Source organism: Portunus trituberculatus, chromosome 42 (assembly GCF_017591435.1).
Source record: "Portunus trituberculatus isolate SZX2019 chromosome 42, ASM1759143v1, whole genome shotgun sequence".
NCBI lineage: Eukaryota > Metazoa > Arthropoda > Malacostraca > Decapoda > Portunidae > Portunus > Portunus trituberculatus.
This window is the reverse complement of record NC_059296.1, coordinates 27,587,759-27,603,868: the sequence shown is the minus strand read 5'-3', so window position 1 is coordinate 27,603,868 and position 16,110 is coordinate 27,587,759. Positions and strand designations below refer to the sequence as shown.

Genomic DNA, 16,110 nt, shown 5'->3' with positions numbered 1-16,110 from the left:
AAGGTTGTGTGGCAACTGTAATCCAAGAGAGCTTCCTCTCAAGTGGTATAACTCCAAGAGTTTCCTTGTTAACGTGTTTAACGTGTCCTGGTTCTAGTGAAGGACACATCCAGCCTAGCACATGTAGGCCACATTGTATACTATAAACAAATTTGCAGTTATTCAAAGCTGAAGTATTTTGAGAAACCTGCCACGTACCCCCAAAATTCCTCTCAAGTACCTCTGGGGGTACGCGTACCCCAGGTTGAGAACCTTAGAAGATAGTGGCATGAGAGATAGGAGGTTGTGAAAAGTGTAAATCACCAGGATCAGACAAAATATACACTAGAGTTGCTACTAAAAGAATACAAAAGACTATATAATGAACTACTGTTTAGTATCTTTAGGATTAAGTTCAGGAGAGGTGTCAGTAATGTGGAGGCAAACGAATGTAATGCCCATCTTTAAGAAAAAATGTATTAAAAGTCAATATCGAATCACCAGCCACCCAACTTCACTTCCAATTATTGTAGATATAATAATGGAGTCAGCATTCGTAAGGAACATTAGTGATCGTTTACACAAGCACGGCTTCACAAACTGGAAGTCATGTGACACAAACATGTTGAATTCTATGGTAAGTTCTGTGAGGCAGCAGAGGTAATGGAAATAGTTGCAAATGATATTCCTGGACTCAGTAAGGCATGCCAACAGAGACTCTTGTACAAGGTTAGGGTGCATGGGATTGATGGAAAAGTGTCATTGTCAAACGACAGGTGATAGAGTTACACATGTAATAAATGACTCTAGATCCAAGAAGGGTCAAATGGTTAGCGGGGTGCCACAGGGATAAATTTTAGCACCATTTTTATCTTTAATGCACAGAGATGAGTGTTAGGAAATTTGTGAATGGCACGAAGATAAGTATATTGATTAAGCTGAATTGGGATGCTTTCGCTTTGCAGACAGACTTAGATAAGATAAATGAATCAACAGGTAGCTGATAAATGTAGTTTAAAAAACAACAATCAAGTGCAAGACATTTAGCGAAGGGAGGAAAAAAAGAACCCCATACATTACACAATAAAGACCGACGAGACTTTGGTGCGATGAGAGATCGAAAAAGTTTTAAAAGTTGTAATAAACTTTGGTCTCCATCTACGGAAACAATGAATAAAGACCAGAAATAAAGCAAGTCGTGTGTTAATACTAATCTTCGGGAGTGTTAAAAGTAGAAATCCCGAAGTAATGGTAAAGTTATATTTGCTACTGGTTCCTCTGCTACAGGAAGGATATTAGTATATTAGAATCAGTATAAAGAAGGACTAAAAGGTTACAGAGGATAAGGAGTAGTATGTATTCCTTATATATGTAGAATGAAGATTTTAAACTTACATTTAGATAGATGAAGGTTAAGAGGGGATCTGATAAAGGTCTTTAAGTGTTACAGGGGATACAATATCGGTACGTGACATAAACAAAGTTCTTAAAGTTGTTAACCAGAATAGAAAAAAAAAAATAATAATAATAGGTTCAAGCTTCATAAAGTTAGATTTTAGTAGGAGATAGGAAGTAATTGGTTCTTAAACAGAGTAATAGATTAATGAAACCGATTCGGAGATAAGTTATTAGTGTTGAGTGATTAGAGAACTTAAAGGTTAGACAACTTAAAAAAGAATATGATAGAGATACGTACTAGACATGCCTCTTGTAGGGACTGCCACGTGTAGCCCTGGCGATCCTTATTTTCTTATGTTTTTACTATGAAAGGTAGCTATACTTTAGAGAGTTTAAGAAAAAGAAAGATTTAGCTGATTCACTGATTCTTTTAGAGCATCACAGTAAAAAATCATGCGGATTGAACTAGAGCGCAGGAAGTCTTACCGTGACGGTCAAGGTTGAGTTGCATTAAAGAAAAGGAAGAGAAGAGTCGCTCACCGCCTGTGTGTTGGAGGTGATGGTGGGGCTTTTCCGTCTGGCCACGTGGGTGTCGGTGAAGGCGGGGTTGTCGTGGCCCTGCTGCTGCGGCGACACCTCGTTCAGCACCGTCATGGCCACGTCTGTCTTGACCTTGGCGTCTGTTGTTTCCTCGACAGTCATCTTGAGAGTCTATCGGTCATATGGCTGAAAGGAAAATAAAGATTATGTCATCGTGATAAGTGCTTCATGATGCCGTGAGTATATAAGTAACACCTTAAAATAAAACAAGATATCTTTTCTTCATAATAAGAAGTCTAATCTTGTCCTAAATTTCATTGTAAAGATTAGTGGAATAAAGCGTGCTGTGAAGTTTGCGTGTAGAAATTACAAGGGAACACATGCAAAGGCGGACGTGTGGTACGTTAACGCCAATTTCATTTATGTACTGCTCTTTGCCTAAACATCTATAAAAAATCGCAAGCACAGTGAACAACGGGAGGAACGCCCTCCAATGTGAATATGGAAACCCAGCAGCAGAAGCGACCACAATATCATGTTCTGCCACCACTAGAGGGTGCCTGGAGCCTTCCCTCCCCCGTTATTGATCTCAAGGTTAATTATGAATCATAATAATCTTGACAGTGGCCATTGAGTCACGTGATTTATGTCATTCAGAGTTTAAATATCATATCTTTTTGTTCTTTTCCACTAACTGATGGCAAACATAACTCATGATTTGATGTTAGCATGAACTGCAGCGGAACAGTCTTCAGAATGTGTGCCCATGAGTACCAGTGGTTGGCAGAAAGATTACTCTATATTAGGAATTCCGAGTAGTCTTGGCTGCGTCTGGGAATGCAGCTTTGATCAATACCTTCTTGTTAATATTTGGGAAGATAAAGTTTTCCTGTGCTATGGGTTTATCTTATCTTATGTTTTTATCTCAAGAGCAGATATCAGACCTGGTTTTTACTGGCGTTGTGTAAGGCAGTACCTAGGTTGATAAAGGAGCGCACACCCTTTCTTATCACCATACCAAAGTGTCATATGTGGGCCAGCAGGACTTCCTCACCACATCCTTGTGAAATACAAAGTAAGACTTATTCTCTGGCTGATAAATACACGTTGAGAATCATAAACATCTCAATCTTGACGGAGTTCACAGTATATAGCTGGCTGTCAGAAGACTGCACAACAACACAACTGCGTTTTTATTAAAGATTTGACTTAAGATACTATCAAAGCACCCAAACACACCAATGACTAAAAAACTAATCAAATAAAATGGAGAAATATCTATGTAAATAAATAAGTAGAATGTAAATAAGTAAATACCTAAATAAATAAACAGATGAATAAAGACAAAGCTTGATCCCACAAACTGATAAACAGAATATAGCTATGTAATATTTATCAGGTTATTAATTCCACTCATTCAATCCTTGTTTCCTTTTTTTTTTCATTGTGGGAAAGAAGTGTGAAATCAGGATTGCACGAGCGGAATTAATAACTGATGATTACAGTCTGGTCAGGCAGACGCTGCTTGGATTACAATACTTCAACAATAAAAGCGTACAATGAAAGGGGAAAGTTGTGCTAGTTAAGAGCATAGCTGCCTGTCACTTTCATTAACAAGGTGACGAAGCTTAACCAACTCTCTAATGACGAGTGGAAGGACCAGCTCTTTAACTCCTTCAGTACTGGGACGCATATTTATCTCAAATTTGTGTATAATCAGACATCAGGATGGATCTATGGAGGTCAGAAGATTAATGGCCAGAGTCTTAATTCGCTATTTCAGTCCTCACATAAGTTTCTGTAGCTGTATAAAAGTAACAAATAGTAAGCAGAATGAATATTGAAACTCGTCATGGTACTGAAGGGGTTAAGGAGGAACATAAAAAAAAGTTTAGTCAAATTTATATGCATCAAATAATCCTTTAATAAAATCTTGCCTTTTAGAAAACATACGTACGTTCTTTATTCGCAAGGTACGATCACATCACACAGACAAACCATTAAGATTTCAAAAGCGTTGTTAAAGAGGTTAGAGTCCCAGCTAACAATTAATTCACATTCTTTAATCTAATCGCCACGGTGGACTTGAACTCTTTCAAAAGGCAGGTTTCAAGTTATTTATCTTCCAATTTCCGTTGATTCGTTTTTTACTTCGCTGCGGAGACTGGGATTCGAAAGGGGCTTTTTTCTAATACTTTGATCCCTTGACCTGTGTTTCTGTTATATAAGATAAGAAGAAGAAGAAGAAGAAGATGATGATGATGAAGAAGAAGAAGAAGAAGAAGAAGAAGAAGAAGAAGAAGAAGAAGAAGAAGAAGATGATGATGAAGAAGAAGAAGAAGAAGAAGAAGAAGAAGAAGAAGATGATGATGAAGAAGAAGAAGAAGAAGAAGAAGAAGAAGAAGAAGAAGAAGAAGAAGAAGAAGAAGAAGAAGAAGAAGAAGAAGAAGAAGAAGAAGAAGAAGATGATGATGATGATGAAGAAGATGAAGAAGAAGAAGATGAAGAAGAAGAAGATGAAGAAGAAGAAGAGGAAGAAAAAGAAGAAGAAGAAGAAGAAGAAGAAGAAGAAGAAGAAGAAGAAGAAGAAGAAGAAGAAGAAGAAGAAGAAGAAGAAGAAGAAGAAGAAGAAGAAGAAGAAGAAACCGGTGCAAACAAATAGTGTTATGATTTCTTGCTAAGCCTCTATTAAGTCTACTAGCATTCATTCACATTGCTGATTTTTCTCGCGCCCTTTACTAACGTTTTCATTTATTTTTTTTATTTATAGCACAAGTTTTCTTTGACTATCATCTTCGAGGGCAAACGTTCTATAAGAATCTCGCAAATTTCTCTCTTCTTCAGGCGATCAATTTATTCAGGAACCTTGTCCGATACAGAATGGAACACGGTGGGCTTTCATACGCAGTGTATACCACCTACACAACACAGGTGATAGGGCATTCAAGGACTGTTTGTCTCAGTACCATCTCTTGTATAACGCTCCAGTGACCCAAGAGAACAAAAATTACAGTTCCTGATCTTAAAACAATGTTACCATTCATACTGAATTGATTGTGTACACTTGAACGTTCCAAGGCTTCACCAGCCACACTGTGATGGCATGTTGTGTACTGATACTTGAAATATGCGATTAGACATTCTTGGAAATTACTTGGCTATTCTGAAGTTACTTATCTTAACGTAAACGGAAGTAAAGTGATACAAATGAAACTAAATAAATTTGTTTTATGAGTAAATAAAAGTAGAATAAAGTTAATGAGCTAATATAGTATTGTGTGAATGAAGCTGTCCTGGCGAGTGTGAACAATGAAGATCAACAAACACAAGGAATGTTAAGCTCGTTACCTACCACTGTTGTTTTCGTGGTCGCTATACTCTTCGTCCAATTACTCGTACACACAGATCCTCCTTCCAGAGCCTCGCCACACACTTCTTTCTTCTCATTCACTCCTACTCCTATTCCCAAAAATACTTGCTTTACACACACACACACACACACACACACACACACACACACACACACACACACACACACACACACACACACACACACACACACATTCTTGATATGTTCTTTATTCTTTATTTGTTTGGAAATTAATGAGTCTCCTTTCATGCATAGAAAATAAAAAAGAATGGTGAACCGATATTGTCAGACTATTAGCATTTGTCAAGGGTAAAAGGATTCATAAGTTACAAGCTATAAAGAAGTGCTTAATCTCGCAGAAGTAATGTCGAAATGTTAAGATATGATGATAGAGTGATAACACTGATTGGTCCATTGAGATAACCGATCTTCATAGTAACGTAGTTCAAGGTATTATTATTTCTAGTCATTAAAAGAAAGTATCCTTTACCCGAGATGAATAGTTATCTGGGGTGTGTGGGCGCCCCTCGCGTGAGGCGGAGTGGAGAGTGGAGGCGTGTATGGCGCTGTTAAAACTCGGTATTTCTCTTGTTTTTGTTATGAATGGAAAAAGAAAACTCTCTGCACACTTTTTTTTTCGTCCGAACCCATTATATAAATATAATTCACGTTATAGATCATTCTCAGCAATAACCATCACCATCTGCACCACCACCATCACCACCACCACTACCATCATAATCATCATAATTCATCATCGTGCTCTATGTCTCCATTGCATGACTAAAGCCTGCCAACCATTCCTACTCGCCTTGATCAGCTGCCTGTCTGTTCTCTGCTGTCCCCGCGACCCACCCAAAACTTATTACTATAATTTTTTCCATCTTTCCTTTTTTTCTTTTCTTTTTTTTTCTTACTGCTTCGCCATTCTCATTCTGGCAATATTTTTTTTGGATGTTTGTTTATGATATGAGGATAGTTTGTGTCAGTTTACCAATAACCAATAAGGACGATCACCTTGGGCGGTATTCGGTAATATTTTCTGATGGAAAGAAACAATAATATCACATCAAAGCCGATCTGGAACCTCACGGGGCCTGAGTCCTGCGTGGTGTGCTTGGCGGTACGGTTCATTCATTCCCTGTAACGGGTTGTAGATAAACGACAGAAATGTGCAACAACTGTCTTTACATTTTATCTGTCAGGAATATGAACCAAGTGAAAAAAAGGAAGATAAACTGATATTAAAAGGAATTCCTAAAAAGAACGGAGCAGAGGAACCAAGAAAAAAAAAAAAAAAGGTGTCTCAATACTTTTCTCTTGAGCACCGTCCAGCGACCACCATCAACACTTGAAACACCACCAGTCCTTGCCACGGATGATAACTGGTGAAGGGCGTCCCATACCTAAACATACGCTCAGTACACTAACACGCTACACTGAGAGGAACCACAGAGCTTGATTGACCACTGTTTCTGCAGGAAGCGCCGTTCAAGGTTGCTGCATTGACTTTCTGTCTCCACGCGGTGCCTATGCTTTCACAATACACACGTCACATTATTGACCACCATGCATTTAACAAAGAAGTATTTGTAAAAAACATTTATTCAGCGTGATCCTTGAAAATTCAATGTGGTTCTCAGTGCAATAATACAATTTTCATAGTTTCAATTCTTTTCTGGCCAATTACTGTTGGAGGAACGGGTGGATGGGGAGGAGCCCTTCGTTGTGCTATCTTTTTTTCTATATTACAGCTTAAAGGAAAATAGTGTAAGCAAACATCACGGGAAGGACATAAGCGTCTGTTGATATTCCTTTGTCACTCAGAGCAGTGAGAGCAATTCAGCTCCGAGGGATGATGATTTCCATATGAAAAATACAAATGCTCCTGAGATTCAGGTTTGAGATAGATGGAGTCACAGGCGCCAATAATGTCAATCGATGTGTCCCTCCTGCCTGTCACTCAGCGCTGCATGACACGCCGTCTCGCCCCTCCTGCGTGACGAATTGATCTACCACAGCAGTCACCCACAATCAATATCTCATCAGTGCTTTCGTGTGTGTTCTGTTTCATTTTGTGAAGTTTCTTTCTTCTCTATCACATCTATAGTGGTGCATAAAAATGGTAAAGCAAGTTTGCCGTTCCGTTTTATCTTTCCTTTCAAGTTGATATGAAATTGTTCACAGTATTTCCCGGAGAAAAAGGGAGAATTACACTGCACAGTTCTTCAAACAGTTCTGGAACGAACATCATTTCTTCAGATGTTTCCTTTCTCTCTTTCCTAATAGACTAATAAGTCGATAAATCAATATTTTCTCTATGGATGAAGCAGTATTTTCTAAAGGAGGAGGAAATATTACACTGCATTGTTCGTCAGTTTCAGCCAACAACACTTTTCTATATTTTTCTCCTCTTTGTAAAAATAATATCAGCAAACCGACGAATCACACTCGTATTTCAATTCGTCCTCCTTTAAGAGAATGTCCATGAATTACATCCGTGTCTTGATTCCACCTTTCTTCTGTGGTGAAGGAAGAAGGAAGAGGAGGAGGAGGAGGAAGAGAAGGAGGAGGAGGAGGAGGAGGAGGAGGAGGAGGAGGAAGAGGAGGAGGAGGTGTGAGAAGGAGTAAGGAGAGAAGACACCTCACCTGTTTCTTCTGCAGCAGTTCACTACTTCTGACACGCCTTGTCCCCATTTCGCTTATCTCCATCCACCCCACTTGGCCCTCCCCACAGCGGACCACGGCTGGAGCAGAGATGGCCTTCGTAGATAGTTTTTATCTGGTGGCTTGAGTGTTATTAGAGATTTTACCCATGTGCTGCCTCTTCAGATGGCGAGACACATGGGGAAGAATATAGGCATCGAGTGTGACGAATGCAACACACACACACACACGCACACACACACACACACACACACACACACACACACACACACACACACACACACACGAACACACACACTTCTCGATTCAAGGGCAGCTCTGGTAGGAAGCCACATATCTATAAACATATCATAACTGCACCTTGTTAATCTCTTCTTATTCTGTTGATGCTTGAGGACGAAACATAATCTTTGTAAACAATACGTGCGGGAATGTGTGTGTTTGGGTGGGTTGGGTTTCTGTCTGTTTGTCTGTCTGTCTGTCTGTCTGTCTGTCTGTCTGTCTGTCTCTCTCTCTCTCTCTCTCTCTCTCTCTCTCTCTCTCTCTCTCTCTCTCTCTCTCTCTCTCTCTCTCTCTCTCTCTCTCTTTCTCTCTCTCTCTCTGACAGATACACTGAACGATACATGACTGACAGCAAGCGCGTGTGTTTGCTAAGGAGAGAAGACTGAGAGGGAAGGGAAGTCTATGGAACAAACCAACAGCGAGTAGAAAGAAAGGGTCACCTGGTGAAGTATTTTGGAAAAACACGCCCACATTCACCACACTGGCATTCCAGGAGGCGCGCTCTTATCGGAGAGGTTGACAGGGACAAAGCCAAAGGGTGGGTTAGCCGGACGTCCCTGGTGGTGGTCATATTATTAACAACGTGCACATTTTCTTTCCTAGATATTTTCACTTACGACAGATTCTCTCCTGGCGTTGCTTCTCCCCTTTCTAGGTATTTGCTGTTTTTCTGTATTATGATAAGAAAATGCTGAGCGAAACTTTTGTTGTTTAAATGGTTTGTGGTGTGTCAACGGATGAATAAATGCAGAGAAAATTTCTGGAGGGGGAGATGTTCAAAAGGGGAAAAAAAAAACAATGTCCAGAGGAAAATTAATGTCTGAGGGGAAATGTCCTTGGGGAGAAGAATGTGGAACACTCTGTGGCCACGTGCTGGGATGGCTGGCCTAAAGGGAACCTCCTCAGCACTTCCGTCAGTGTGAACAATAATCCACCATGATAAATGAAAGTAGATTTTATTTATAAATATTTCCTTGATATATAAAATATGATAATGCATTTATATGTAATATTGACATCGTCTGAGAAATTCTAAAAACTACGACTATATTTACATAAATATTTACAATATCAGAATGAAAGGTAAAAATGATTAGCACCACATATTTTGATGAGACAGTTATGAGAGCAGTGCGTGGGCAGCTCCATGACTTCTTGATGTGTGTCATGACGCCGCGGGGCTGGCTGATTCGCTTCCCTGTCAAGGTTCAGGATTATCACTGCACCAACACCAAATGCAGAACTCATCACAAATTTGTAACAGCATTCCTCCCCACTCAACCACCGGAAAAAAGTAAACTTATACTGTACATGTTTGTTCAGGAAGATTATATATTTGTACTAGACATGAATGTGGCGGTCTATGTACTGTAGTATACTACTCCCAGCCGCCACTCACCAGCAGCCTCCGGGCAGGGGCTGGCAGGGTGCATTTTGCGTGGCGGAGACATTCATGTTACACAGACGTGCTTCCAGTGGTTGTTGTATTCTGTTATATGTTTTAATGCAAGACTGCTGCTTGCCAAAATATGTCAATGATGTTAAACAATCTCCAGTATTCAATGTATGCAAATACAAAATCACAACATCAACAATGAAATTAGTGCATAAATATTTGAAAAAAATGTGGGTACACAACCGGGCAGATCTTTAACTATGTACACATTATGCGATAGAGAGAGTGTGGTGCAGTGAAGACTGAGGTGAATGGGAGGTGAATGTGATCCAGGTGTGTGTTTGGCTTGGCGAGTATTTGATTTCAGCGCGAAGTACTGTGTTGCAGCGGCGTCTAGATGGCATCAAGAGTAACATTAGAGGCCACAGTGACAAAGTCGTCCCTCACCAGCGTGCCTGCAATGGAAGGTGCTCTAAGTAAACACAAACACTCACTCTGTACTCACTCGCTTCGCTAGAGATGAAAAGTCTTGATTACAAGATATAGTCATATTTTCCTTAGAAAATAAATAAATAAATAAATAAAGCGAAATATCTTGGAACACGTCTCTATGTAGCTGACTGGCTAACACAAAAGGTGTGACATATCAATCAGACACAGTTAGTCTAAGATGACGTACCGGCAATACAGGCAGTGAGAAAGCAGGCACAACTGCCGGCGATCATGGCCCGCACCACAACCTTGGCCATGTCAGCGCGTCTGGAGGGTGCCATGGCCCCGAAGCCTCCCAAGTTAATGCCAATAGAACTGATGTTGCTGAAACCACACAGTGCGTACGTGGCAATGATCTCCGCGCGTTTCTGCAAGACAAATGACAGTTTAGTTAGGTGTGGGAAAACTATTCACATTTAATTCCTGCCAAAATATTTAAAGAAAATTTGTTTTGCTTTCATCATCTAAGTTTCAAAGTTGTTGCAACTCTCAGTGAGATGAAAAAATTAAGCGTGAAGAGGGAACGTAAATTTTGTCGATAGGTTTGATATCCGTGGTGTGCAAGTAAATACATCTCTTGACCTCGGCCTTGCTGGTGCCGCGGTGCCAGCAGTCAACGTTCACCCTCACGCTGCGCTCAGGCACAGCCGTGGCCCAAAAGGCAACCCAAACATCATAAAACAACAAATGCACATTTCTGGACGAAATATTCTCCTCAATATCAATATCAACAAAAAAAGTAGGTAAATAACAAGAAAGTTATTAAAAGAGAAAAAAATATGCACACACACACTCTCTCTCTCTCTCTCTCTCTCTGCACTCACCGTGAGCATGCCGGCTTCCTTCATGTCTCTCAGCCTGGCGTAGGCGACAAACTCGTTCACAATGGTCTTGAGGCCGATCAGCTCACCCACCAGGCCACACTGCGACCACTCCACGCCCATCACCCACGCCAGCGGCATGAACATCCAGCCGAAAAGGCTCTGAAAGTAAACATATGTTGAACAGATTGAAAAATTGATAGTATGACATGTTAACCGTCGTAAGCAAAAGAAAAAGAAGAAACAAAGCAAATATTCCATGAGTAAATATTTTTGTGCAACAAGTTTGTATCAACTAACCTCGAGGGTGCACACGTCCCTTTCAGCGCCCGCCAACGTGCAGCCCCAGTTCAAGATGCTACTGCAGAATGAGATGAAGGCGTAGAAGGCGATAAGATTGGCGGCGATGTTGGCTACGAGCGGGATGGCGTTGGTGACTCCCACCATAGCGGCGTGCAACAAATTAGCCTCGCCTCTGTGTACACCCAGCCAGAGAGACATTCATCAGCCAGTGTGTTGGCGACCATTTCGGTTGTTATGAAGGCTAAGTATAAGATAGTTCATTGTGCTGTTTGGTGTCTTCTGATGTGTTTAACTGAAGTGTGAGTGAGTGAGCACCTTCCTTTACCTACCCTTGTGTAATACGGATGTCCCTGAAGCTAGTCTTGGTCTGCTTGGTCTCAGGGTAGAAAAGTTTGGCGAAGGCAAGGGCTGCCGGAGCACTCATGACTGACGCAGACAGAAGATGAGAAGCGTCCACTTTGAAGGAGATGTAGGCGGCGAGGACCGAACCGGCGATGGTGGCGAATCCTCCTGTCATGACGGCGTGCAATTCAGACTTGGTCATGTCAGGAAGGTACGGCTTGATGAGCAGCGGCGCCTCCGTCTGTTAATCAGAGAAGATAATAAATTTACGCTTGTGCAATTCTTGAATAACCAAACATTCAACACACATTCTGTCACTGAAAGACGACAATTTCCCCACAATCCTCTCTTAACCATTATTTCTTCAGACGAAAATGACTAAACATAAACATTATATCATCAGACAAACAATTAAAGTAACAACGTTGGTTGCATGGACAATGCCAAGAGGAAAATGATGGAGACAGAGCAAAATCTTAAAAAGGTTTTACCAACCTGACCCAGGAAGATGTTGGCGGCGGCGTTGACACTCTCGCAGGCGGTGGTGCCGATGGTGATTTGCAGGAACCAGCCCAGCTTGAGCACCACCCACTGCATCACCCCGTAATAGTACAGGATCTGGATGCAAAAGCTGAAGAACAAGATCACTGACAGAACCTGGAAATAGAAAAAGAAACTCATGTAGCAACAAATACAAAAATATTTTTTATTTATCAATTATCAACTTTCTATACAAGAACTCGAGTGCTGGTTTTGATTATTTTCAAATTTAGTTATTGCGTATGTTTGTAATTACTCAAACTGAGAAATAGTTATCTTTTGTGGGGGAATAGCACATTCGACATTGTATATGTATATGTATGTAGTATAATTGATTGCTATATGTAAGTTTTTTTGTTGTTAACATCTCAGTACCAAGATGATTCTCATGAGCTTCACAATCCTTACTTGGAAAGCAAAAATGTGATCCTGCGTAACGATTTTCCCGAAGACAAACCCGGAACCGGCGTCAGTGAAGGCGAGGAAGGCCGACACCTTGTCCCCGGCACACTTGAACACACTCTTGCCCAACGGCCATCGGAGAATCATCATCCCGAGGATGAACTGCAGCGCCATGCCCCAGGCCACGTGTCTCCACCTCACCTGCGGAGCACACGCACACAACACTCATCTGCCTGCCCTGTACACCACACTTGCTTGCTTAATGTGTGAAAATAGTTCGTGTCATTGACCTTTGTATCATGAACAGCGAAAACTCAGGTTGATATTTTGAATGCTTCAGTGTCTCATCTCGACAAATTATTAACAAACTCTGGTGAAAATAGTTATATTAAAAGCTGTTTTCATAATTGCAGTGACATTTTGAAAGGATTCTGCATCATCAACAATTATCAGTGTGATCCTTGGAAGTATGGGAGCGCAAAGTGTTTCAGAATGCCATCCTCAGGCCCGTATTCAGAAACTCTTTGTTCTCTCACCACGACTAGTGTTCCAAGGCCACAGAGATGATTAGTGGGGTTTTCAAGAGTGTTTCTCCCGTTAATAATGTACAAATCTTGCCACTCTGCCTCTAGAACCATGAAAATATCTTAAAATACTCGTGTAAACTTAAATAAAGACTTTTGAAATAGTGAATGTGAAGCACAGAGATGTTTGAGAATACGAGCCTCAGTACTGACCTTGCGTGGGGCGGTGGAGAAGACGAAGCCGAAGAGGAGCAGGACCACTATGCCGAAGAGTGAGATGAGGCGGTGCGGCTCATGCCAGGAGTCCGCGATGACGAAGATCACCGCGGTCAGAACCAACACTAGGTAGCCGCCCCATGATAAGAATCTGTGTAGGGTATCCTCTTTTAGCTCCTGTCTTCAAGTGCTCTCTCTCTCTCTCTCTCTCTCTCTCTCTCTCTCTCTCTCTCTCTCTCTCTCTCACCTGTAGCGGAACATCCTGGAGAATATCTTGCTGACGAAGAGAACGACGTGCTGGTAGAGGAAATCGCCCCACAGCACCTTCACCACCTAAGGAAGAAAGATTTCGTTGCTCAACAGCGCTTATTCGACCTTACTCTAGCGGTCACTGGTGGCGGGTGTTTGTTTTTATTTTTATTTATACCATGTGGGCTTTTCACAAGAATTTATGGGCTAAAGGAGATACTTTTTGGGGTACCTCCTATCTCAAAGCCCACCCGCTAGGAAACCGTTGCCCCGAGTGAGGAAGCCCAACCTACACTCGGACCGTGGACAGAATTCGAACCCGTGCGCTTGGAGACCCCTCGGACCCCAAAGCACGCATGGTTCCACTGTACCACGGCGCATTGTAATGATGTATGTGTGATACGTACAATATAATGTGTAAGTGTTATACGAGTAGTACAAGGACATTTGTTAAGAAGGGTTTAATTTTATGGTTGTATTGTGGTTTATTTTAAGTTAATTTTTTTTTTTTTTTTTTTTTTTTTGCCATTATTCCTGTTGATGGTAGAGTGTTGGCCAGTTTTGTGTATATATTCATTGCATTATTTGTGGGATATGACAGCGTAAGTAGTAGATAGAGAATGTAGGTAGGCTAATAATGAATGGCCTAGCTTGGATGTTTAATTACATATATTTACATTCTGCTGGTCGTATGGTTTGATTCAAGTATTGATAGGAAAATAATTTGTATTTGAGATAGATTACACACACACACACACACACACACACACACACACACACACACACACACACACACACACACACACACACATTCATGCTGATGTGCTTCATAATTCGAGTAATGCAATTCAAGACTTCAGATATGATTGACAATGGTTCACCGAAGAACAATGAATATAATAATGAAGTTGAGGCTAGGTGGACTATGCATCAAGTGGCTGATATAAATTCTAACTTACTCGTAAAACTCAACACGTGCAGAACCAGCAAACCAAAGACCAAGTACGTATTTTTGTCTTGATCAATTAACAAATTCATGCACTGGTCTCTCTTTACCCCCAGCACACACTGCCCTTATCGACTGGACATTTCAGGGTTTGCTGGGAGGGAAGCGTATATTAAATTACGCTTAAACGTGACACTCATCAATCAAAATTGTAATTATTGTGATTAATAGACTTAAATTACAATGTAGGAAACACCTCGTGAGCTCCACTCCCTCCATTAGTCTTGTAAAAAGCATGTAAATAAAGGCACACTGGCCACTTATTGACCAGCAGCATTTTTCTTCGCTCTCACTACATGCAGTAAATTAATTAAAACTCAATAGGCTACCATATATCCATATTATTAAGGCGTCATTACTAATCACATTAAATGGAAGCATAATGAAGTTTATTGGATTGTGCTTAAATTAAAGTATTCATTGATTTGCGTACAATAATAATGAGAGTGGCTGTTTGCCGAGTGGAGGTGAGACAGTAACGAGCCATGGTCATTGATGAGGCTGAGAAGCTGGCAGGGAAATACAGAACGAGATGAGTCTCACAAACTTGCATTTCAGTCTGTTATGTGATAAGTTTTCATGTGATACAAAAACAGACAAACCATATTCAGTTGTATTTCAGTCTATCGTATAAGGAGGATCGTCATACAGAATTCCAAAACAATAATTTCCCATGCCACACGTAGCTCGAATAAAGACGTCTCCCAGTTCCACCCACAGCCATCTAACACATTGCCTATATCTATACAGTACCAATGAACTATGGGGTGAAAAACTGTCTTATATCAAGAACAAGCTATATATATGATAACACAATACAATGAATAGATTACTGCAATGAAAATACACAAATGAACGCTTTTAAAAGACTGTCAATTTTTCTCCTCTCCTCACCACTCTCGCACATCGCACATTTTGACAGATTCCAATTGCGTCACTTTACAAGATATTTTCTCATTTCCACGAACATGTGTTATGAGATTAATACTTATTTTGGACTCTGCAGTGTCAAATGATATTAGTTATCCTGGAAGAGACAAGAGAATGCGGGGATAGATGGACTGTGGAAAAAAGATGCCGTGAAATCACCAAGTAACATAAATCAGACAAGGCGTCAGCTGGAGGAGGAGGAGGAGGAGCAGGAGGTAGAACATGTCGTGGTTTTAGACAGTATTTGGTGGGCAAGGTGATGTGTTCGCTCGCCTTTGTAGTGATAACTTTAGTGTGTGTTTTTGAAAAGAATCTATAATACAAAAACCGGTTGAATTTTTATGTACGGACATTTTGAAGTGATGACAAGAGGACAGTGTTTTCTCGTTGCCTCGTTTGTTTGGCCGGAACCAATTAGGCTATTAACTTTTAGCTACTTATTAGTAAAAATTTCAACAGTTGGATGGTGAATTGATCTAATACGTACATTGCGAGTAATAATAGTAATTAGAGTGAAGTTCAATGGTTAGTTGTGAACGTAAAGTGGTGGAACTTACTCATTTGCCAAGAAACGGTGATGAAAATAGTTTAAACCGCATGGAGTCGTGATCAAGAAGATGATGAAGAAGAAGAAAGGAAATTGTAGGTGAGTA

General features: G+C 40.7%; 2 protein-coding genes across 4 annotated transcripts in view; both read right to left on the bottom strand.

The window, feature by feature from the left end:
* LOC123517526 (sodium/nucleoside cotransporter 2-like) overlaps nt 1–8,056 on the bottom strand; it is an 18,240-nt gene extending 10,184 nt beyond the window's left edge. The window contains exons 1-2 of the mRNA XM_045277669.1: nt 7,937–8,056; nt 1,918–2,103 (exon numbers count right to left, since the gene is read on the bottom strand). Coding sequence (XP_045133604.1) covers nt 1,918–2,079 — 162 coding nt within the window. The 5' untranslated portion in view covers nt 2,080–2,103; nt 7,937–8,056. The remainder of the gene's footprint in view (nt 1–1,917; nt 2,104–7,936) is intronic.
* A 1,120-nt stretch (nt 8,057–9,176) lies between these two features.
* The window catches only part of LOC123517599 (solute carrier family 28 member 3-like), a 34,507-nt gene continuing 27,573 nt past the window's right edge, over nt 9,177–16,110 (bottom strand). For all 3 annotated transcript variants that reach the window (XM_045277863.1, XM_045277861.1, XM_045277862.1), the window contains exons 6-14: nt 13,520–13,605; nt 13,270–13,423; nt 12,539–12,733; nt 12,086–12,247; nt 11,578–11,831; nt 11,246–11,420; nt 10,949–11,107; nt 10,312–10,492; nt 9,177–10,087 (exon numbers count right to left, since the gene is read on the bottom strand). In XM_045277863.1, coding sequence (XP_045133798.1) covers nt 10,026–10,087; nt 10,312–10,492; nt 10,949–11,107; nt 11,246–11,420; nt 11,578–11,831; nt 12,086–12,247; nt 12,539–12,733; nt 13,270–13,423; nt 13,520–13,605 — 1,428 coding nt within the window. In that variant the 3' untranslated portion in view covers nt 9,177–10,025. The remainder of the gene's footprint in view (nt 10,088–10,311; nt 10,493–10,948; nt 11,108–11,245; nt 11,421–11,577; nt 11,832–12,085; nt 12,248–12,538; nt 12,734–13,269; nt 13,424–13,519; nt 13,606–16,110) is intronic.